The 24,224-nt window shown below is 46.0% G+C and overlaps 1 protein-coding gene across 4 annotated transcripts in view; it reads right to left on the reverse strand.

The window, feature by feature from the left end:
* Positions 1–24,224, reverse strand: part of LOC106581393 (glutamate receptor 4) — a 116,741-nt gene that overhangs the window by 43,014 nt on the left and 49,503 nt on the right. For all 4 annotated transcript variants that reach the window (XM_045703995.1, XM_014163428.2, XM_045703996.1 and 1 more), the window contains exons 3-10: positions 22,034–22,273; positions 19,323–19,375; positions 19,050–19,181; positions 16,754–16,807; positions 16,035–16,193; positions 2,604–2,771; positions 2,428–2,532; positions 2,222–2,332 (exon numbers count right to left, since the gene is read on the reverse strand). In XM_045703995.1, coding sequence (XP_045559951.1) covers positions 2,222–2,332; positions 2,428–2,532; positions 2,604–2,771; positions 16,035–16,193; positions 16,754–16,807; positions 19,050–19,181; positions 19,323–19,375; positions 22,034–22,273 — 1,022 coding nt within the window. The remainder of the gene's footprint in view (positions 1–2,221; positions 2,333–2,427; positions 2,533–2,603; positions 2,772–16,034; positions 16,194–16,753; positions 16,808–19,049; positions 19,182–19,322; positions 19,376–22,033; positions 22,274–24,224) is intronic.

Below are 24,224 nucleotides of genomic sequence, written 5' to 3' on the forward strand. Positions count from 1 at the left end.
CACAGTCCCTGATGCAGTCTTCAGAGAACACCATAGAAACAGAATGACTAGAGCTGCTATCTGCAGGGGGCGTGATGACATGTGATGACTCTCAGCAGTGGGGTGGGCTCACAGGCACGTCATCATGGTGATGGAATATTAAATACAGCCATCACTGACAACACGCTGCATCTAGCACACACACACACACACACACACACACACACACACACACACACACACACACACACACACACACACACACACACACACACACACACACACACACACACACACACTCACAGTAGCATTTGCACACAAGTGTGTGCATGATTGTGTGTGATTGTGTTGTTCTTTACAATTAAGGGTGTGTCTATGCATGCGTACACTTTGAGATTGTGTTTTTGTGACTGTCAGGGTGTGTTTGTTTGAGACTGTGATTATGTCAGTGTGTTGGGGGTGTGTTTGTGTATGCATCTGTGAGACAGCACACAGTGTGTGAATGTGTGTGTGTGACAGTATAGATGCACTCTGTGTGGGTGTGTTTCTTTACGACTGGCCCCTGTCTGATCCGTGTGTGTTTCTGTACGACTGGCCCCTGTCTGATCTGTGTGTGTTTCTGTACGACTGGCCCCTGTCTGATCTGTGTGTGTCTTTTTCTCAGCATTATGGGACACAATTCCTTTCTAATTCCCTGAACATCCAAAAAGATAATCCCAAAAATATTCAAACTTTTTTTTTAGTCTACAGTTCCCCCAGTTCACAGAGAAGGAAATGTCAAGTCATGACAAAGCAGAATTACAGACAGATGGATAGATAGATAGATAGATATCTTCATCTGTGTGATTCCTCTTCTCTCAATGTCGCTGCAATATGATTACAGAGCGATAGAGAGCTAGAGTCTCAGTGGCTCTGTCTGTCAGTGTGAGTCCTTCTGTGAGTCCATCTCCCGTCTGTCTTTGTGTCTGTCTGTACTGTAAGTCTTCAGTGTCGTAGCAGAGGCCTCCTCGTCAGTGGCTGTAAAGAGGAGGAGGTGGCTGAGGTAACATTAGCCATGGCCATCTGACAGGGGCATAGATCATCCAGAGAGAGAAGGAGGGAGAGGGGGAGAGAAGTAGGGAGAGGGGGAGAGAAGGAGGGAGAGGGGGAGGGAGAGGGTGGGAGGGAGGGAGAGGGTGGGAGGGAGAGGGAGAGGGTGGGAGAGGGAGAGGGAGAGGGTGTGAGAGGGAGAGAGAGGGAGAGGGTGGGAGGGAGAGGGAGAGGGTGGGAGAGGGAGAGAGAGGGAAAGCGTGGAAGAGAGAGGGAGAGGGTAGGAGAGAGAGGGAGAGGGTGAGAGGGAGAGGGAGAGGGTGGGAGAGGGAGAGAGAGGGAGAGTGTGGGAGAGAGAGGGAGAGGGTAGGAGAGAGAGGGAGAGGGTGAGAGGGAGAGGGAGCGAGAGGGAGAGGGAGAGGGGGAGGGAGGAAGAGAGAGGGGGAGGGAGGAAGGAAAAGAGAGGGAGAGGGGAGGGGGAGGGAGAGAGAAAAAGGAAGAGGGAGGGAAAGATAGAGGGGGAGGGAGGAAGAGAGAGGGAGAGGGGGAGGGAGGAAGAGAGAGGGAGAGGGGGAGGGTGGAAGAGATAGGGAGAGAGGGAAAGAAAGAAAGAGGGAGAGGGAGGAAGAGAGAAAGAGGTAGAAGGGGGGAGAGAGAGAGAAAGAGGAAGACAGTGACGTCCATAGAGAGAAGGGGGGGGGACACGATAAAAGATAAAAGGACTAAAAGTCCTCTCTCTTTCACACTTGACAGATGACGTCAAGGAAAACCAAATCAATATAAAGACAACCTGCCAGTGACAAGTCTGATTCCTCTCTTACAGTCCCCTACTCTCTCCTCCCTCACTATGACCTGGTACTGCTACAATACCCTAGGGACACTGATCTGTCATATACACTGGTGTCACTACCAGCTCTCACCACGAGAGGCCCTGTGGGCCCTCTGCTCTCTAATTCAATGTGGGTGCATCTCAACAGCACAACAAATCCTCCTCTCCGTCATCTGTACAGATTTGAGAAAACAGCGTAGTCGATTCCTACAGAACATTGACTTTCCACCTTTCAAGTTGTTTAATATCAGTACAGATGGACAGGAGTTGAAGACAGGAGTTGAGGACTTGCCTAAAATTTTTTAATTAGGAAGCCGTTTTAGACTGTTGGGATGCATCTTCTGTGTGATTGAGGAAAGGAGAGGAGGCAGAGGAGTACATTACCATGATAGTTGTCACGACGACTGTCCTGTTCTCAATGTTTGTGCTGTCATTGGACAACAGCACCTCATTCTGGACCAGGACCAGTTTGTCAATGTCGTTCCAGTAGCCAATCTGAGAGAGGAAAGGGAGAGGTGAAAACCAGACAAAACTGCATTTTCATTAAACCCAAATAATTTCCCCCGACATCCCTGTGTGTCTATTCCTACCCGTTGTGGTCCGTTGCTCTTCAGTTCAAACACGTCCATGGTGTAGTTGACTCTGCGGCCGTAGTGGTCAAACTGGATGTTACCTGTTAGACCCTGGATACGCACCTGGAGACAGGACAACAGAGAACACAGGTCAGGACAGAGAACAATAAGGAACACAAAGGACCAAAGAATACCTGTTTGAGTGTGCGTTCCATGTCTATGCCCTGGTTCCAGGGAGCAGCTGGGTTGGCCAGACAGTCTCCAGCATTTCCTCTACGGGAGATGTCTATCTTCTGACGACGCAGGTTCCTGAAGGCCTCGGCCATCACCAAAACCCCATCATACGTCAGAGACGAGGTGTACTGGGGAGAGAGGAGAGGGGAGAGGAGGGAAGGGGAAGAGGAGGAGGAGGAGGGAGAAAGAGTATATTAGATGATTTTACATCAACAGCGTAGAGCCTATAACAGACATGATGATGCCTGTTTTAGGAATCAGGAAATGCCTGTTTCATGCTGTGGGTTCCTCTCTTGACAAAACACTGGATTAGTAATGTACAAAATAAGTCCCATCTATGTGAATGAATGGATCCCCATGAGACCCATCTGCGGCAGTAAGATCATGATTTGAGAGATGAGGTTTTCAGAGGAGGCTTATCTGACTGACAGCTCTGTAACCGGTAAGACACATAGCACTATGGAGGTATTCACACACACAGCAGGGAGACCTCACATCAACACACACACACACACACACACACACACACACACACACACACACACACACACACACACACACACACACACACACACACACACACACACACACACACACGCACATTGCTGCATAGGCCGTCACAGCCACAGCAGGAAACATTCACATCATGACAGAGACCCAACTGAGGAGGAGAAGAGAAGAGGAAGGATGAGGGGATGATAAATTCAGGGGACGCACTTCACATCAGGTCAGTGTCACTCTGACATGTCTTCCTTTTCTTTCTCACTCTGTGTGTTGGGGTGGTTATATACCATGCCGTTTTGATGATCTTCCCTTGATATTTTCTCAAGATTTTCTTTGAGAACCGACATGCTTGTTCTTCTGTGACCCTGGAAGTCTTAATACTCTTTGACAGGTATTAATAAAACACAACCTGTCCTTAGTTCTAACATTCTAATTGATTGTGATTGATGATGATACATAAAGCTGCCCATTTAATTGTACAGAAAGGGCCTCGTCATTCACTAATGCAGTATGCATCTGTATCCCGCAGACCGAACAGTGAAGTGTTTGTTATTTTGGTCTTGAAAGGTGTTTCCAATAATGGTTTGATGTCAGCATATGACATTTGGTTTCATAGCATATTCCAGAAACAGAATTCTGAGAATGACAAACTCAAAATCTCACTACTCTTTTGGAGGCTCCCCAGAGGAGGAAGGGGAGGACCATTCTCTCCAGTGAATTTCATAAAATGTTTAATTGCAAGACATTTAAAAAGTTATAATGTTTAGATAAAACTATAATAAATATAATCACGTCACCAAATAACTGATTAAAACACTATTTTAACCAAGAAGGTCTACAGTAGCCTCAACAGCAGTCTGTAGGGTAGCACCATGGTGTAGCTGGAGGACAGCTAGCTTCCGTCCTCCTCTGGATACATTGACTTCAATACAAAATCTCGGAGGCTCATGGGCCTCACCCCATTCCATAGACTTACACAGTAATTATGACAACTTCCGGAAGACGTCCTCCAGCCCAGTGGCGTAGCCTTGGCCTACCTAGTGTGATTTCAGGCCTACCCCAAAAATGCCCCAGAAATGATAAAATATGAATTGTGTTATATTTTATTACATTTTTAAAAGAACCGCATGTGAGAAGTGTTTTCAATGGGTCATTTTATTATAATGTAACAAAGGCATAGTCCGCGACAATCAAGTTGGCTTCAGACTATTTGTTACATTTAAAAAAAAAATCATACAGTGGTTTACCTTAACAACTTGGCAATGTCACGTGGCTAAACTTTGTAGCGCATAGGCTAGCAAGCTAGTTTACTGGAATTGACTCACCAGCAAGGTCATTTAGTAGTTCTAGCAATGGCAAACCAAATGTCGATCGCTAGGTTTTTCAGAAAAAGACGTCTGAGTCAAAGGAGTGTGTGCCAAAAAATTATTTGGATCCATCTACTGATAGCTTCCAGAATGAGACATTAACAGGTGGGGCCAGGATAGAAACAATCGCAATCGCAACAGCCAATGCCACGTTGAGCCAGGCATGCTTGCCTACCCCACCGTCTCCTCTCGTTCTTGATGCTGCGGCGGGGGTGAACCTGCAGTAGGTCCACCGACAGATTTGTTTGCCGTTGATGAACCAGCCTGTCAACCAAAGCTAGCAAAGTTCCCTTCAAGTATGATAAATGGCAAATCACGCTGCTTCTCTTCAAGGTGGTATGACCAGTTCGTGTGGATTGAGTATAGTAAAGCAAAAGATACAATTTATTGTACGTTTTGTAGGCCCTTTTCTGGGGCAAATGTCGAATTTAGATTTATACGAGATGGATTTAAAAACTGGAAACTCACAACAAATGCTTGGTGCAAACACAGGAATAGCAAGTTACATTCTAGTGTCCTTGCAAAATGTGAATCCTACAAGGCGACCTATGAGCCTAGAAGTCGTGTGACTGTGTTGAACCAAATACATGGTGTTGCAAACATGGATTTTATAGAAAGAAACCGTGCACATGTTAAAGTGGTCAAAGATATTGTTCTAATGTGTGCAAAGCAGGATATTCCACTCAGAGGGCATAGAGAAACCGTAGAGGCAATCAACAAAGGTAACTTTTTCGAAATCTTCAATTTTATGTCAAATTATGACTCAGAAATACAAAACAGACTTAATGAGCTACCTCGCAATGACACGCTTATGAGCCCCGAAATTCAGAACGAGTTGCTGGAGTGTGCAGCATCATTGTTACTGTGGAGGATAAAAGATGAAGTTAATTCTGCGCCTTCCAAGTACACTGCTCAAAAAACTAAAGGGAACACTTAAACAACACAATGTAACTCCAAGTCAATCACACTCTGTGAAATCAAACTGTCCACTTAGGAAGCAACACTGATTGACAATAAATTTCACATGCTGTTGTGCAAATGGAATAGACAACAGGTGGAAATTATAGGCAATTAGCAAGACACCCCCAATAAAGGAGTGGTTCGGTAGGTGGTGACCACAGACCACATCTCAGTTCTTATGCTTCCTGGCTGATGTTTTGGTCACTTTTGAATGCTGGCGGTGCTTTCACTCTAGTGGTAGCATGAGACGGAGTCTACAACCCACACAAGTGGCTCAGGTAGTGCAGCTCATCCAGGATGGCACATCAATGTGAGCTGTGGCAAGAAGGTTTGCTGTGTCTGTCAGCGTAGTGTCCAGCATGGAGGCGCTACCAGGAGACAGGCCAGTATATCAGGAGACGTGGAGGAGGCCGTAGGAGGGCAACAACCCAGCAGCAGGACCGCTACCTCCACCTTTGTGCAAGGAGGAGCAGGAGGAGCACTGCCAGAGCCCTACAAAATGACCTCCAGCAGGCCACAAATGTGCATGTGTCTGCTCAAACGGTCAGAAACAGACTCCATGAGGGTGGTATGAGGGCCTGACGTCCACAGGTGGGGGTTGTGCTTACAGCCCAACACCATGCAGGACGTTTGGCATTTGCCAGAGAACACCAAGATTGGCAAATTCGCCACTGGCGCCCTGCGCTTTTCACAGATGAAGCAGGTTCACACTGAGCACATGTGACAGACGTGACAGAGTCTGGAGACGCCGTGGAGAACGTTCTGCTGCCTGCAACATCCTCCAGCATGACCGGTTTGGCGGTGGGTCAGTCATGGTGTGGGGTGGCATTTCTTTGTGGGGCCGCACAGCCCTCCATGTGCTCGCCAGAGGTAGCCTGACTGCCATTAGGTACCGAGATGAGATCCTCAGACCCCTTGTGAGACCATATGCTGGTGCGGTTGGCCCTGGGTTCCCCCTAATGCAAACAATGCTAGACCTCATGTGGCTGGAGTGTGTCAGCAGTTCCTGCAAGAGGAAGGCATTGATGCTATGGACTGGCCTGCCCGTTCCCCAGACCTGAATCCAATTGAGCACATCTGGGACATCATGTCTCGCTCCATCCACCAACGCCACGTTGCACCACAGACTGTCCAGGAGTTGGCGGATGCTTTAGTCCAGGTCTGGGAGGAGATCCCTCAGGAGACCATCCGCTATCTCATCAGGAGCATGCCCAGGCGTTGTAGGGAGGTCATACAGGCACGTGTAGGCCACACACACTACTGAGCCTCATTTTGACTTGTTTTAAGGACATTACATCAAAGTTGGATCAGCCTGTAGTGTGGTTTTCCACTTTAATTTTGAGTGTGACTCCAAATCCAGACCTCCATGGGTTGATAAATTGGATTTCCATTGATTATTTTTGTGTGATTTTGTTGTCAGCACATTCAACTATGTAAAGAAAAAAGTATTTAATAAGATTATTTCTTTCATTCAGATCTAGGATGTGTTATTTTAGTGTTCCCTTTATTTTTTTGAGCAGTATATTTTGCCACACTAGCAGATGAATATAAAGATCAATCTAAACTAGAACTTGTTGCTGTGTTTATCTGATACATTCATGCTGAAATGGTTAAAGAAAGAGCTGTTGTGTTTATGGAAACCGCTGATTTGTCTGCATAAGGAATTTGCGTTGCAACCCCTGGAGTAGGATCCCACTCTTCGTGTGGGTTTTTGTTTAGATGGCACTTCAGTCATGTCAGGGAACAGAGGAGGGATACATGTCCTACTAAAGCAAACATTTAAGCAAGCTGTGTCGGGACACGTCAGTACTTTCTTTGACACAGTAAACCAGCTGCACACATTTATGAGTGGATCCCACAGACATGCTTGATTCATGAAGTACAGAAAGAGTTGCATCCCGATAGACCATGTATCGAGCTAGGAAGATCCACGGATGTACGGTGGAGTTCAAAATCAGGGTCTGTGAGTAAAGTGCTGTTACTGCTTGATGTCATTTTAGAGGTTTTTGCAGAGTTTTCAGATGCTTGTAGCAGCCGATGCCCTCTTACAACAAATCCAGAACAATACGTTTTTATTCCTGTTAGTCACATTTAGTAAATTGTTTGACACTAGTGATTTTGCTACGAAGGGATTACAAAGCTCTACATTATCTGTGATGGACGGTATTGGTTTAATTGAAATCCTCAAAAGCAGCTGTTCTACGTTCAGAGATAACTCAGGGGGAGACTTGTCTTGTCTGTCCCTAGTAAGATGTCATTTTCTATAGTAGAGTCGGGCAGGGCGTGACAGGGGGTGTTTTGGGTTCTTCTATGGTTTCTATTTCTATGTTTAAGTTCTAGTTTGTCTATTTCTATGTTGGGATTGTTTGGGGTTGATCTCTAATTGGAGGCAGCTGATCCTCATTGCCTCTGATTAGAGATCATATTTAAGTAGGGGTTTTTCTCTTCCTGTTTGTGGGTTATTAATTTTGTGAGTAGTGTATGCCTGCTCTGTGTCACGGCTTTCTTGTTTTTTGTATTTCAAGTTTATTGGTTATTGCATTAGTTTCACGATTTAATAAAAGATGTGGAACTACGATCATGCTGCGTATTGGTCTGATCCTTCTGAAAGCCCTGACAGAATCACCCACCAGAAAAGGACCAAGCAGCGTGCCCAGGAGGAGCAGGGATCCTGGGCCAGGGAAAGGAGTGAATGGAGGATCCTGGACGTGGAAGGAAATCCAGGCCGGAATGGATCGCCTCCCATGGGAACAGGTGGAAGCAGCGAGGGAAGTACAGCAACGAGATCAACAGGCAAGGCAACGAAGGAAGCACGAGAGGCATTCCTCAAAAAAATGGGGGGGGCTCATGGGAAGTTTGGCAGAGTCAGGGTGGAGACCTGAGCCAACTCCCCGTGCTTACTGTGGGGAGAAAGTGACGGGGCAGGCACCGTGTTGTGCGGTGATGCGCACTGTGTCGTCAGGGCGCATTCACAGGCCGGTGGGATCTGTGCCGCACCCTGCAGTTGTCGAGCTGAGTAGAGCATCCAGCCAGGGCGGGGTGTGCAAGCCACACGCACCAGACCTCCGGTGCGCATCCGCGGCCCAGTACGTCCTGTGCCTGCTTCTCTCACTCTCCCTCCAGTGCGCCTACATAGTCCAGTACGTCCTGTGCCTGCTCCTCGCACTCTCCTTTCAGTGCGCATCCATAACCCGGTACAGCCAGTGCCTGCTGTGAGCACTCGGCCCTTAGTGCGTCTCCCCAGTCCGGTGAGACCGATTCCTGCTCCTCGCACTCTTCCTCCAGTGCGTATCCATAACCCGGTACAGCCAGTGCCTGCTGTGAGCACTCGGCCCTTAGTGCGTCTCCCCAGTCCGGTGAGACCGATTCCTGCTCCTCGCACTCTCCCTCCAGTGCGCCTCCATAGCCCAGTATGTCCTGTGCCTGCTCTGTGCACTCGCCCTGAGGTGCGTGTTACCAGTCTGGCGCCACCTATGCCAGTCCCACGCATCGGACCTCCAGTGCGCATCCCTAATCCAGAGCCTTCAGCGGTGGTCTGCAACCCAGAGCCTTCAGCGGTGGTCTGCAACCCAGAGCCTTCAGCGGCGGTCTGCAACCCAGAGCCTTCAGCGGCGGTCTGCAACCCAGAGCCTTCAACGGTGGTCTGCAACACAGAGCCTTCAGCGGTGGTCTGCAACCCAGAGCCTTCAGCGGCGGTCTGCAACCCAGAGCCTTCAGCGGCGGTCTGCAACCCAGAGCCTTCAGCAGCGGTCTGCAGCCCAGTGTCTTCAGCGACGGCCTTTAGCCCAGAGTCTTCAGTGGCGGTTGGCGGTCCGAAGCCTCCGGCGACGATCCATGGTCTGGTTCCTCTGGACATACAGAAGCGGGGGGATCAGAGGGCAGTGGGGGTACCACGCCCGGAACCAGAGCCGCCACCATAGACATTAGTCACCCATCCTACCCTCCCTTTGTGTTTTGTGTTTTTTTTTTTTTTTTTGCATTCGGAGTCTGCACCTTTGGGGGGGGGGTACTGTCACGTCCTGTCCCTAGTAAGATGTCATTTTCTATAGTAGAGTAGGGCAGGGTGTGACAGGGGGTGTTTTGGGTTGTTCTATGTCTTCTATTTCTATGTTGGGATTGTTTGGGGTTGATCTCTAATTGGAGGCAGCTGATCCTCATTGCCTCTGATTAGAGATCATATTTAAGTAGGGGTTTTTCTCTTCCTGTTTCTGGGTTATTCATTTTGTGAGTAGTGTATGCCTGCTCTGCGTCACGGCTTTCTTGTTTTTTGTATTTCAAGTTTATTGGTTATTGCATTAGTTTCACGATTTAATAAAAGATGTGGAACTACGATCATGCTGCGTATTGGTCTGATCCTTCTGAAAGCCCAGACAAGACTTTGATAAAGTTCTCAAGCTAAATAAAGAGATGATGATTAATCATGATATTAGTAATTGGGATGTGAGGGCATCACAGCAGCAAAAACTGCCTGTAAAAACCTTCACTGGAAAACATCCAGCATCAAGAGTGGCAGTGACCTGAGGCAACTTTGGAACAATATTCTAGACAGACAGATTACTGAGTTGAACTCACAATTTCATGATGACACATACGGGATCATGCAAGCGGCAGCCTCCTTTTCCAAAGAATCCCAAACCTGCGGCCTTAAAGAGCAGCTGAAGACCACATGCGATCATTATGCAATGTCAATTGAGGATTCTGAATTCACTGTTTTTATTCAGCAGTTGAGTTGCAAAATGATCATGGGAAAGAGTGACTTTTCCTCCATTGACAGCTGCCCTAATGATATTTTCCCTAATATAAACTCTCTGTTAAGGATCATTGTCACACTTCCAATGACATCATGCAGTGTGGAGACACTTTTCTCAACAACGACTAGGATAAAAAAAATCGTCTTCGCACATCAATGACAAGCGTCTGGCTGAACCACTTCAGTTTGCTGTCTTTTGAGCGTGAACTGACAGATATATTGGATTATGATGAAATCATCACCATATTCAACTCAAAGCCTCGCCGTCTGCACCTTGTGATGTAGGTCACGCCTTATGATACGTCTACTAAAGGTAAGGTACCATTTCATAGTACTACCGCCCGCCATGGTATAAATTGTAACATCAAATATAGGCTTGTTTGCCCATCGAGATTAAAGTGCGTCTGAAGATGAGTTTGTTGTTGGCAAGTTGGCAACTGGTCTAAATGTACTGTCTTATATGCTGGGATAGGTAATTATTTATATATGTAATGAGATTGCTCCAAGTACTATGCACTAGTATAAAATTATTGTATTACGAAAAAATATATGGTGCACGTCACAAAATAAATTAAATGAAGTAGAAAAAATGCATATCCATATTTTTCTAGGCCTATCCCCCCCAAAAAATCTAGCTACGCCCCTGCTCCAGCCTATCAGAGCTCTTGTAGTATGAACTGACATGTTGTCCACCCAATCAAAGGACCAGAGAATTAATCTAGTACTGAAAGCATAAGCTACAGCTAGCTAGCACTGCAGTGTTTAAAATATGGTGAGTTGTTGACTCAAAGAGAGAGAAAGACAACAGTTGAACAGTTTTGAACAAATTAATTTCTTCCAAAATGACGAAGCAAGAGAGAAAGAGAGAGAGCGATATTGTCATTTTTTCTCACTTTCAGTTTCACTTACTTAGCTAGCAAATGCAGCTAGCTAGTTTAGCCTACTGAAACACCTTGCTCAGAGCGATGCTATGTTAGCTAGCTGGCTATTACTTTCCAACACAACACTGAAACTCTTCCATGTCAAGGTAAGCTTTTGGTATTAATAGTGATATTTATTACATTGGACTAATGATTACACCCTATATTAGCTAGATGCAGGCAAGTGTGTGCAAGGTGGTATTGAATGTCACTGTCTGTCCATGTGTCACTGTCTGTCACCTCAAATGTGTCTCTCAACCTGTGTGCACCTACTTACTGTACGTTGTAAACTTTCATTCATAGTCTAGGTTGTAGCAACCTCATGATGGGTATGGGGAAAATGTGAGTATCATGTAGTAGCCTAAACCTATCGCTGTTACCTTGAACTGGGTAAATGGAATATGAATAATAGTAATCCAATATGCTGTAACAGAAATAAGGCCATGCTCATGAAAAAAAATGTCCTCCCTAATTTTAAACGGCACTGACCTAGTCATCCTAGGGCGGAGCTAGTCATCCTAGGGCAGGGCTAGTCATCCTAGGGCAGGGCTAGTCATCCTAGGGCGGGGCTAGTCATCCTAGGGCGGAGCTAGTCATCCTAGGGCAGGGCTAGTCATCCTAGGGCAGGGCTAGTCATCCTAGGACAGAGCTAGACATCCTAGGACAGAGTTAGTCATCCTAGGGCAGGGCTAGTCATCCTAGGGCAGGGCTAGTCATCCTAGGGCAGGGCTAGTCATCCTAGGGCAGGGCTAGTCATCTTAGTGCAAAGCGTGCTGGATGAATACTTAATGCTGAGATGGACAACCATGGAGATATTCTCGCTATACACCAAGTCACTTGGCTCTGTCATATCCTCACATGGTCTCTCCTATCATTGCTATGCAGACGACACACAATTAATCTTCTCCTTTCCCCCTTCTGATAACCAGGCGGCGAATCGCATCTCTGCATCTCTGTCAGACATATCAGTGTGGATGACGGATCACCAGCTCAAGCTGAACCTCGGCAAGACGGAGCTGCTCTTCCTCCCGGGGAAGGACTGCCCGTTCCATGATCTCGCCATCACGGTTGACAACTCCCTTGTGTCCTCCTCCCAGAGTGCTAAGAACCTTGGCGTGACCCTGGACAACACCCTGTCGTTCTCCACTAACATCAAGGCGGTGACCCGATCCTGTAGGTTCATGCTCTACAACATTCGCAGAGTACGACCCTGCCTCACACAGGAAGCGGCGCAGGTCCTAATCCAGGCACTTGTCATCTCCCGTCTGGATTACTGCAACTCGCTGTTGGCTGGGCTCCCTGCCTGTGCCATTAAACCCCTACAACTCATCCAGAACGCCGCAGCCCGTCTGGTGTTCAACCTTCCCAAGTTCTCTCACGTCACCCCGCTCCTCCGCTCTCTCCACTGGCTTCCAGTTGAAGCTCGCATCCGCTACAAGACCATGGTGATTGCCTACGGAGCTGTGAAGGGAACGGCACCTCCATACCTTCAGGCTCTGATCAGGCCCTACACCCAAACAAGGGCACTGCGTTCATCCACCTCTGGCCTGCAGGTCCCCCTACCTCTGAGGAAGCACAGTTCCCGCTCAGCCCAGTCAAAACTGTTCGCTGCTCTGGCACCCCAATGGTGGAACAAGCTCCCTCACGACGCCAGGACAGCGGAGTCAATCACCACCTTCCGGAGACACCTGAAACCCCACCTCTTTAAGGAATACCTAGGATAGGATAAAGTAATCCTTCTAACCCCCCCTTAAAAGATTTAGATGCACTATTGTAAAGTGGTTGTTCCACTGGCTATCATAAGGTGAATGCACCAATTTGTAAGTCGCTCTGGATAAGAGCGTCTGCTAAATGACTTAAATGTAAATGTAATGTAAAATATGGAGAGAGAGAGAGATTGAAGGTGTAAACTTAATGTAAACTTGAAGGTGAAAATCTAAATAGCATATTTTACTATATAGCTTCCCTATCAAAACAAAAAATGTCAAGCAGACAACGTAAGAAAATTAACAACAATGACAAATTGTTTGATGAAGAACACAAAAACCTAAGAAAGAAATTGAGGAACCTACCCAACCAAAAACATAGAGACTCAGAAAACCTGAGCCTCCGCCCTCACTATGGTGCATCTGTAACGATGTACGCTGGGAGTCAGGAAGCAAGTTAAGGGAGTGAATATTTAATAAATAAACACAACACAACACACAGACATGAAACAGAAACAATAACGCCTGGGGAAGGAACCAAAGGGAGTGACATAAATAGGGCAGGTAATCAAGGAGGTGATGGAGTCCAGGTGAGTGTCAATAAGCGCTGGGGGGGCGTGACGATGGTGACAGGTGTGTGTAATAATCAGCAGTCTGGTGACCAAAGAGGCCAGAGAGGGAGTATAGATGACAGAATTACTAAAACAATACAGAAATACACTATGGAAAGCACGTCAGAAATCAGCTCAATGTAATTGAAAAATCCATAGAATCTAACCGCTTCTTGGAAAATTGGAACTTACTAAACAAACAACATAAAGAGATATCTATCCAAAACAGAGATGAAGAACAAACAGCTAAAACATATTCATGATCAAATACAAATATTAGACTCAACTATTAAAGACTACCAGAACCCACTGGATTTTCTAATTTCATTGAATGAACTACAGGACAAAATAAAAACCCTCCAAGGCAAAAAAGCCTGTGGTGTTGATGGTGTCCAGATCACAAATTCCAATTGGCTATACTTAGACTCTTTAACATCATCCTCAGCTCTGGCATCTTCCAAAATTTCATCCCAATAACTCCAGTGGGATACAGCATACGTCAACAGCAACCTTCGGGAAATCCTCTACATTATCATTAACGGCAGACTCATATAATTCCTCAGTAAAAACAAGGTACTGAGCAAATGTCAAATTGGCTTATTACCATACGACAAACCACATATTCACCCTGCACACCCTAATTGACAAATAAACAAACAAAAAAAGGCAAAGTCTTCTCATGGTTTGATGATTTCCAAAAAGCGTTTGACTCAATTTGGCATGATGGTCTGCTTTTCAAATTGATGGAAAGCGGTGTTGGGGGAAAAAAACATACGACAATATAAAATCCAGATACACAAACAACAAGTTTGCGGTTAAAATTGGCAAAGAAATACACACATTTATTTCCACAGGCCGTGGGGTGAGACAGGGATACCCCACCCTCTTCAACATATACAGTGCATTCAGAAAGTATTCAGACCCGTTCCCCTTTTCCACATTTTGCTACGTTACAGCCTTATTCTAAAATGGATTAAATACATTTTTTTCTTTATCAATCTACTCACAATACCCCATAACGACAACGCGGAAACAGGTATTTAGAATGTTTGCAAATGTATTACAAATAATAAACAGAAATACCTTCTTTTATATCCGTTTTCAGACCTTTTACTATGATACTCGAAATTGATTTCAGGTGCATCCTGTTTCCATTGAACATCATTGAGATGTTTCTACAACTTGATTGGAGTCCACCTGTGGTAAATTCAATTGATTGGACATGATTTGGAAAGGCACACACCTGTCTATATAAGGTCCCACAGATGACAGTGCATGTCATAGCAAAAACCAAGTCATAAGGTGGAAGGAATTGTCCTTAGAGCTCTGAGACAGGATTGTGTCAAGGCACAGATCTGGGGAAGGGTACCAAAACATTTCTGCAGCATTGAAGGTCCCCAAGAACACAGTGGCCTCCATCATTCTTAAATGGAAGAAGTTTGGAACCACCAAGACTCTTCCAGAGCTGGCCACTCGGCCAAACTGAACAATCGGGGGAGAAGGGCCTTGGTCAGGGAGGTGACCAAGAATCCGATGGTAACTCTGACAGAGCTCTAGAGTTCCTCTGTGGAGATGGGTGAATTTTCCAGAAGGACAACCATCTCTGCAGAACTCCACCAATCAGGCCTTTATGGTAGAGTGTCCAGATAGAAGCTATTCCTCAGTAAAAGGCACATGACAGCCCGTTTAGAGTTTGCCAAAAGGCACTTAAAGACTCTCTGCTGCTTTTTAATTATTTGTTATTCTCATCTCTTACTTTTTGGGGGGGATTTTCTTAAAACTGAATTGTTGTTTAAGGGCTTGTAAGTAAGCATTTCACTGTAAGGCCTACACCTGTTGTATTTGGCACATATGACAAATACTATTTGATTTGATTTGAGACCATGAGAAACAAGATTCTTTGGTCTGATGAAACCAAGATTGAACTCTTTGTCCTGAATGCCAAGTGTCACATCTGGAGGAAACCTGGCACCATCCCTACAGTGAAGCATGGTGGTGGCAGCATCATGCTGTAGGGATGTTTTTCAGCGGCAGGGACTGGGAGACTAGTCAGAACCGAGGCAAAGATGAACAGAGCAAAGCACAGAGAGATCCTTGATGAAAACCTGCTTCAGAGCGCTCAGGACCTTGACTGGGGTGAAGGTTCACCTTCCAACAGGACAACGACCCAAAGCACACATTTAAGACAATGCGGGAGTGGCTTTGGGACAAGTCTCTGAATGTCCTTGAGTGGCCCAGCTAGAGCCCGGACTTGAACCCGATAGAACATCTCTGGAGAGACCTGAAAATAGCTGTGCATAGTGTAACGCTTACTGTAAATGTTTTGTTTATTTCACTTTTGTTTAACTATTTCACTTGCTTGGCAATGTAACATATGTTTCCCATGCCAATAAAGCCCTTTGAATTGGAGAGAGAGCGAGAGAGAGGTGTGGGACACTATGTCTAACAGCCGAGTGTTTCCTACTGCTTCTCAGAGTCAAAGTGTGATTGGCTAAAGAGCTGTGACAGGAAAATAGTTTTCTCTCCAACATGATTCTAGAACCCTCTGCAGCAGTGTGTGAGTGTGTGTGTACCTTGGGTGGGATGTCAGAGCCTGGGTACTCTCTCTGGTCCAGTTTGTTCCAGCGCTGCATCAACTTGAGAACTATTGGCTTACTGAAGTCAACCAACTGGAAGCCTGTGATGTTAGCCCCACCATGCATGAATCTCTCTAGAGATATGTCTTTAAAACCCTTGAGGGGAGAGAGACAGAGGAGGAAGAAAGGGAGAGAGGGCGAGAGCGAGAGAGAGCGAAAGAGAATGAGAGAGAGAGAGCAAGAGAGAGAGAGAGAGAGTGTGTTAGGCACAACTGCATTTGAAGATTAACCTGGCTTTGCCTGAACATGGAAGCTCTGAGACAGGGATGCACCTTCTTTTCCCAAGCTAGAGAGAGAGAGAGAAGGAGAGAGAGTGCACTGTCTGAAGTGCCTTCAAACCGTTCTCCTCACAAAGGCATGGGTCTGTCTGTTTGGCTCAGAGTTGACTCACATTTTCCTCAGAGACAAGGTAAACCACAGCCACCTGCCTGAACCCCTCTGTACATACCACAACCTCCTCTCTTCTCCTCGTCTCCTCTCTTTCATCTGCACTAATCTAAAAAACCACATCATGTGGATGGGGACAGGGGTATCTGTTTTCACTTGTTCAGTTGGTTCATGTTAGCAGAGATGAAGGAGAGCAGGAGGGGTGCAGACAAGGAAATGAAACCACTTTAGACTATTGGGATGCACTAAGAAGCCACACACATACTTACCAGGTTGGCTAAGATGTAATGGTAGCCTTTGACATGTTTCCCCACACTAACGGCCTGGAGAAGAGAGAGCGAGAGAGAGAGAGAGAGAGAGAGAGAGAGAGAGAGAGAGAGAGAGAGAGAGAGAGAGAGAGAGAGAGAGAGAGAGAGAGAGAGAGAGAGAGAGAGAGAGAGAGAGAGAGAGAGAGAGAGCAAAAAGAGAATTACTTGACACATTGGAAAGAATTAACAAAATATCTGAGCAAACTAGAATGCTATCTGGCTCTGGGCAGAATACCTGACCACTGTGACTGACCCAAAATTAAGGAAAGCTTTGACTATGTACAGACTCAGTGAGCATAGTCTTGCTATTAAGAAAGGTTGCCGTAGGCAGACCTGGCACTCAAGAGAAGACAGGCTATGTGCACACTGCCCACAACATGAGGTGGAAACTGAGCTGCACTTCCTAACCTCCTGTCAAATGTATGACCATATTAGAGACACATATTTCCCTCAGATTACACAGACCCACAAAGAATTTGAAAACATATCCAATTTTGATAAACTCCCATATCTACTGGATGAAATACCACAGTGTGCCATCACAGCAGCAAGATTTGTGACCTGTTGCCACAAGAAAAGGGCAACCAGTGAAGAACAAATACCATTGTAAATACAACTTTTGTGATATTTTTTTTTAAATATTTTTTTCTCACTTTTGTTCATTATCTATTTCACTTGCTTTGGCAATGTAAACATATGTTTCCCATGCCAATAAAGCCCTTTAAAATTGAGAGCTAGAGAGAGCAATCTCTGTCTGACTGATGATGCCATCCATGCCAATACTACTGAGCCTGCTGTTCCTGGGCAGACCACTGCACAGGTGTGTGTTTGTGTGTTTGTGCGTGTGTCCGTGCTTGTAGTTGCTGGTGTGTGTCTGCCCATATTTGTCAGACCAGTAGACAGGAAGGGAGACCTGGCCAGAAGAGGAAATGATGCATGCACAGGGAAGTAGTGACAGATGGCTGACCAATGGGACATTACCCTGGAGCTGGGGTCAAAGATGACAGCAGCAGAGAAGAGGCAGACAGACACACCTGTCTCAACTGTTAGAGTCACAGTCTGGCCATCAGTAGATGCGTTCAGTGAAGAGAGGAGGAGAGGGGTACTAATGCGCATGAAATACCACAAGGCTGAGAGAGAGATTGTGTGTGTGTGTAATGGTGTGTGATGTTGAGTTCTGTGGTCACCTGTTCTAGAACGCTCTGCGGTCTTTCATCAGACTCACCTGTTCTAGAATGCTCTGCAATCTCTCATCAGACTCACCTTTTCTAGAATGTTCTGCAGTCTCTCAGACTCACCTGTTCTAGAATGCTCTAAGTTCTCTCAGACTCACCTGTTCTAGAATGCTCTGCAGTCTCTCAGACTCACCTGTTCTAGAATGCTCTGCAGTCTCTCATCAGACTCACCTGTTCTAGAATGCTCTGCAGTCTTTCATCAGACTCACCTGTTCTACAATGCTCTGCAGTCTCTCATCAGACTCAGCTGTTCTAGAATGTCCTGCAGTCGCTCATCAGACTCACCTGTTCTAGAATGCTCTGCAGTCTCTCATCAGACTCACCTGTTCTAGAATGCTCTGCAGTCTCTCATCAGACTCACCTGTTCTAGAATGCTCTGCAGTCTCTCAGACTCACCTGTTCTAGAATGCTCTGCAGTCTCTCATCAGACTCACCTGTTCTAGAATGCTCTGCAGTCTCTCAGACACCTGTTCTAGAATGCTCTGCAGTCTCTCATCAGACTCACCTGTTCTAGAATGCTCTGCAGTCTCTCATCAGACTCACCTGCTCTAGAATGCTCTGCAGTCTCTGACTCATTTGTTCTAGAATGCTCTGCAGTCTCTCATCAGACTCACCTGTTCTAGAATGCTCTGCAGTCTCTCATCAGACTCACCTGTTCTAGAATGTCCTGCAGTCTCTCATCAGACTCACCTGTTCTAGAATGCTCTGCAGTCTCTCATCAGACTCACCTGTTCTAGAATGTCCTGCAGTCTCTCACCAGACTCACCTGTTCTAGAATGCTCTAAGTTCTCTCAGACACCTGTTCTAGAATGCTCTGCAGTCTCTCATCAGACTCACCTGTTCTAGAATGCTCTGCAGTCTCTCATCAGACTCACCTGCTCTAGAATGCTCTGCAGTCTCTGACTCATTTGTTCTAGAATGCTCTGCAGTCTCTCATCAGACTCACCTGTTCTAGAATGCTCTGCAGTCTCTCATCAGACTCACCTGTTCTAGAATGTCCTGCACTCTCTCATCAGACTCACCTGTTCTAGAATGCTCTGCAGTCTCTCAGGCTCCAGGTCGATGACATACTTCCTCTCCTGCCGGCGGTCCAGGTCCTCTAGCAGACGACGGTACGCTGCCTCGTTGAAACTCTCCACGCAGATGGCACTCACCTGCACAGAGACAGAGCAATTAACCTGTGTGTGTGTGTGTGTGTGTGTGTGTGTGTGTGTGTGTGTGTGTGTGTGTGTGTGTGTGTGTGTGTGTGTGTGTGTGTGTGTGTGTTTGCATGTGTGCGCCCATGTGGTGCTCACCTGCCAACCATTTTGACCTGCTCGCTCCATGATTGCCTGTAGGATGGCGTAACCTAGACAACAGATCAGAGACGCAACGACAACCAGACATCATCAATCTGGAGAGATGCCAGCAAGGCCACATACATTTAATTTCAGAAAATTTAAGCTAAAGATAAAACAAATAGATCAAATATTTAAGTAAACAAAAACAGTGTCTTGGAACAATCAAACTAAACAGAAACACTGCAAAACACTCTAAATGCCAGATGCCCCTTCCTTCGCTGGCGTCCTCACTCCATCCCTCTTCCTTCTTGTCTGTTTAGTGCAACCTTACGCTAAAGTACCCGTCACTGTGCTTGCTTCGGCAGCACATATACTGAAGTACCCGTCACTGTGCCCCCAGGTACTGTCCTGATCCCCTGTCTCTGACACCTCTGCTGTCTGTTCCTTTCTCTATCACCCTCTGTCTCCCCTCTGTCTTTCTGTCACTGTTTGTCTCTCTCACCCTGATGCTTCTATCATTATGTCCACAGTTCCCCCAAACACTCCCAGTAGCCATCAACAACAGCTGTCCCTGTGTAAACACTCCTCAGCTGGAGGCTAACAATCTGTCTGTCTGTCTGTCTGTCTGTCTGTCTGTCTGTCTGTCTGTCTGTCTGTCTGTCTGTCTGTCTGTCTGTCTGTCTGTCTGTCTGTCTGTCTGTCTGTCTGTCTGTCTGTCTGTCTGTCTGTCTGTCTGTCTGTCTGTCTGTCTGTGTCCATACTGTATAACAATGTGGCTCTGTGTCTGTCTGTCTGTGTCCATACTGTGTAACATTGTGGCTCTGTGTCTGTCTGTTTGTGTCCATACTGTGTAACAATGTGTCAATCAGTCTGTCTGTTTGTCTGTCTGTGTCCAGACTGTGTGTCTGTCTCCTGGCTGGAGCCTATCCCTGACTATACAACAGACAACAGGAGAAATGTAACAATGAAAAAAAAAACAGCTTTATAGACCCAAAATGTCAGGTGACACATGAACACATAAAAGAAGGCTTGGGAATGGATCTTTGTCAACCAATGGGCACACAGCTTCCCAGTCTCACACACATGTAGGCCTACAAAATCCTCAGTGTGTTTCCATGTGCCTTTCTCCCAGTTTCAAATGCTTTACAACAGATGAACCCTCAGTAGCTGCGGAACCGAAATCTGAGTGTGTGTGTGTGTGTGTGTGTGTGTGTGTGTGTGTGTGTGTGTGTGTGTGTGTGTGTGTGTGTGTGTGTGTGTGTGTCATGCTGTCTGCAGAGCACGGAGCATAAAACAGATCCCTCTTACTGCCCATTTTCCACCACATTACCGACGGCACGGGGCTGATGGGAAATGCTAATGAACGGCCCTGGCTCGGCGAGTCACGGGTGAGTGAAGCGGAAACCGCACCTACAATCCCCTTGGTGTCGACCTAGCCAAGCCGGGCCACAGAGAGACTGGCAGAAGGGAGGCACACACACACACACTGAGAAAATGCATTGTGTGGTGGGACTGGCACTGCTAGCCACTCAGAGGGCATCGAGACCCTGGCATGGCGAGTGGATGTGGGAATGTCTGGTTTAGGGTTCCGTGCTGAGTATTCCCATGACGATAGTCCGGAGCGGAGGGCATCAGCTGTGTCCAATCTGTCAGCACACACAGCATCAAGGGGAACAAGCTCACTTTAATCTCTGTCAGCCTTTCCACAGATAATCACAGTCACAGTCACATTTAGTTCAGTAACAAGCTGAGTTAATGCTTGGGTTGAGCTGTGTGAATGACTGGGTTTAACTGTGTGAATTACTGGGTTGAGACTTGTTACTGAGTGGATCGAGACATTTTAATGACTGCGTTAAGCTGTGTGAATGACTGGGTTTAACTGTGTGAATTACTGGGTTGAGACTTGTTACTGAGTGGATCAAGACATTTTAATGACTGGGTTAAGCTGTGTGAATGACTGGGTTGAACAGTGTGAGTGACTGGTTTGAGTTGTGTGAGTGACTGTGTTGAGCTGGGTGAATTAGTGGGTTCAGACATGTTAATGACTGGGTTGAGCTGTGTTAATGAATGGGTTGAGCTGTGTTAATGACTGGGTTGAGCTGTGTTAATGACTGGGTTGAGCTGTGTTAATGACTGAGTTGAGCTGTGTTAATGACTGAGTTGAGCTGTGTTAATGAATGGGTTGAGCAGTGTGAATTACTGGCTTGAGCAGTGTTAATGACTGGGTTGAGCTGTGTTAATGACTGGGTTGAGCTGTATGAATGACTGGGTTGAGCTGTATGAATGACTGGGTTGAGCTGTATGAATGACTGGGTTGAGCTGTATGAATGACTGGGTTGAGCTGTATGAATGACTGGGTTGAGCTGTATGAATGACTGGGTTGAGCTGTATGAATGACTGGGTTGAGCTGTATGAATGACTGGGTTGAGCTGTATGAATGACTGGGTTGAGCTGTATGAATGACTGGGTTGGACTATGTGAATTATTGGGTTGAGCTGTGTAGAGTTCCCGCTCACTCCATTCCATTTTCCTCTCTTCCTCTTTCCTTTCTCCCTCTTTCCTCTCTCCTTTCTCCCTCTTTCCTCTCTTCTGCTTCCCTTGGATTGACTAGATTAGATTGATTGATTGATTGATTGATTGACTGATTAACTGACTGGTTGACCTACTGACTGACTGACTGATTGATTGATTAATTGATTGGGTATTGTTTGATTGACAGCTGGTACCTCTGTCTGTGTCATAGAGGAATACAAAGCGGCTCCAGTCGTAGTGGTCCAGCAGGGACAGCAGAGCTCCTCTGATAGAGGGGCGGAGCTGCAGGGTGAACTGGCCCTCCCCCTCCGTGGGGAAACTGGGTGTGACCAGGGAGATGTGCAGAGCGCTGCAGAACGACGTCAGGGTGTGCACCGAACGCTTGTCGTACAGGCCGAAGATGGCAAACACACCCCGCGAGTATTGCGAACAGACTGCAGGGAGAGAGAGAGGGAGGAAGGGGAGAAGGGGATGCTTAAAGGCTAATTGTACTGAGAATGCTTAAAGGCTAATTGTACTGAGAATGCTTAAAGGCTAATTGTACTGAGAATGCTTAAAGGCTAATTGTACTGAGAATGCTTAAAGGCTAATTGTATTGAGAATGCTTAAAGGCTAATTGTACTGAGAATGCTTAAAGGCTAATTGTACTGAGAATGCTTAAAGGCTAATTGTACTGAGAATGCTTAAATGCTAATTGTACTAAGAATGCTTAAAGGCTAATTGTACTGAGAATACTTAAAGGCTAATTGTACTGAGAATGCTTAAAGGCTAATTGTATTGAGAATGCTTAAAGGCTAATTGTACTGAGAATGCTTAAAGTCTAATTGTACTGAGAATGCTTAAAGGCTAATTGTATTGAGAATGCTTAAAGGCTAATTGTACTGAGAATGCTTAAAGGCTAATTGTACTGAGAATGCTTAAAGTCTAATTGTACTGAGAATGTTTAAAGGCTAATTGTACTGAGAATGCTTAAAGGCTAATTGTACTGAGAATGCTTAAAGGCTAATTGTACTATATACTCATGCAATAGACATTTGACATAGAGCCAGAAGAACACGCCAGGAATACTGAGAACAGAATGCAGGCAGAGAGGCAGAGAAAGAGATGCTCATTAATGTATATTCACATAGCGGAATCTCGTGAAATACGTCAAACATTTTAACGAGTGGATGCTTCAGTTTGTGCCGTCCATAATTGCAACAACAAATTGCAGCTGCTGGGTGCATGTGAGTGTGTGAGTGTGCTTGTCAAAAGAGCTGACAAAACACAGAAAATTATATTTGCAACTTGATTTTCATATCACAAAAATGTTTCCCAGTAATTATTTTGGCCCTCTCAACAATACCAATTCCACAGTAGAGAGCCAAACACTACTAACATAATTACTACACATAAACAATCAGTCCCCCTGACTCCTCTGGGAGGTCATCTCTCACACAGACAAAACAACAACAAATCAAAGAAATAATTCTGACTCATGTCTCACTGTTACAATTCCATGCTGATGTTATGTATGCAATTCATCTCCCTAAAACCCTGCAGCTCTTTCAACAGAGAGAGGGAGATTTCTCTGACGTCTCTGTCGCTCGTCTGCTAACTTTCCCTCTCCTCCACAGTATGTAACTCATCCACTGCTTCGTTAAAGGAGGGTGAAATGATTTGTTTTGATGATGCATCTGTAGTGTAGCTTTCATACCCTGCTACACACACACACCCTAGTCCTGCCTCACACTGTGCTTCTAAGGCCCTGGGAAGTGTGGTTTTGTAGTTATTGATGGTTCAGAACATGTGTCTCCTATTCCAGGAAACAACATATTCTATGCACAATCTCTGTATCATGGAGATTTACACACTACTCAAAATCAAATATACACTCCACTCTCTCTCTCCCCCTTTCCCGCCCACTTTCTCCATTCATTCTTCTTTCAGACGTGTGTCTTGAAGTAGAAACCCAGCCCGCGTCATATACCTGCTCCTAACCACTTTAGTGTTGCGGTAAACACAGAAAACAACCAATATGCTCTGCTCTAAACCTCTTCCTCCATCCCTCCGTTTTTATTGGTCTCTCACATTCCTTGTTTTTCTTTCTTCCTCCATCCTTCTCTCAACTTTTGTATTTTATTTTTCTCTCTACCTTCCTTACTCTCTCTAACTTGCTTATTACTCTCTCTGGGGAGCAAAAGTGATTCCATTATCTTCTGTGATAAACGCCAGTCTGGGAAACAGAGTGAGAGAGGCTGCTTTGAGCCTGCTTTGAGCCAGTAAGGCGGGCACGGGCAGGGCCCTGAACCTGGGCTGAGATGAAGAGGAATTAGACGCGGGCAAGGCCCTGGGCTGAGATGAAGAGGGATTAGACACTGGGCAGGGCCCTGAACCTGGGCTGAG

The sequence above is a fragment of the Salmo salar genome, chromosome ssa20 (assembly GCF_905237065.1).
Source record: "Salmo salar chromosome ssa20, Ssal_v3.1, whole genome shotgun sequence".
Taxonomy (NCBI): Eukaryota; Metazoa; Chordata; class Actinopteri; order Salmoniformes; family Salmonidae; genus Salmo; species Salmo salar.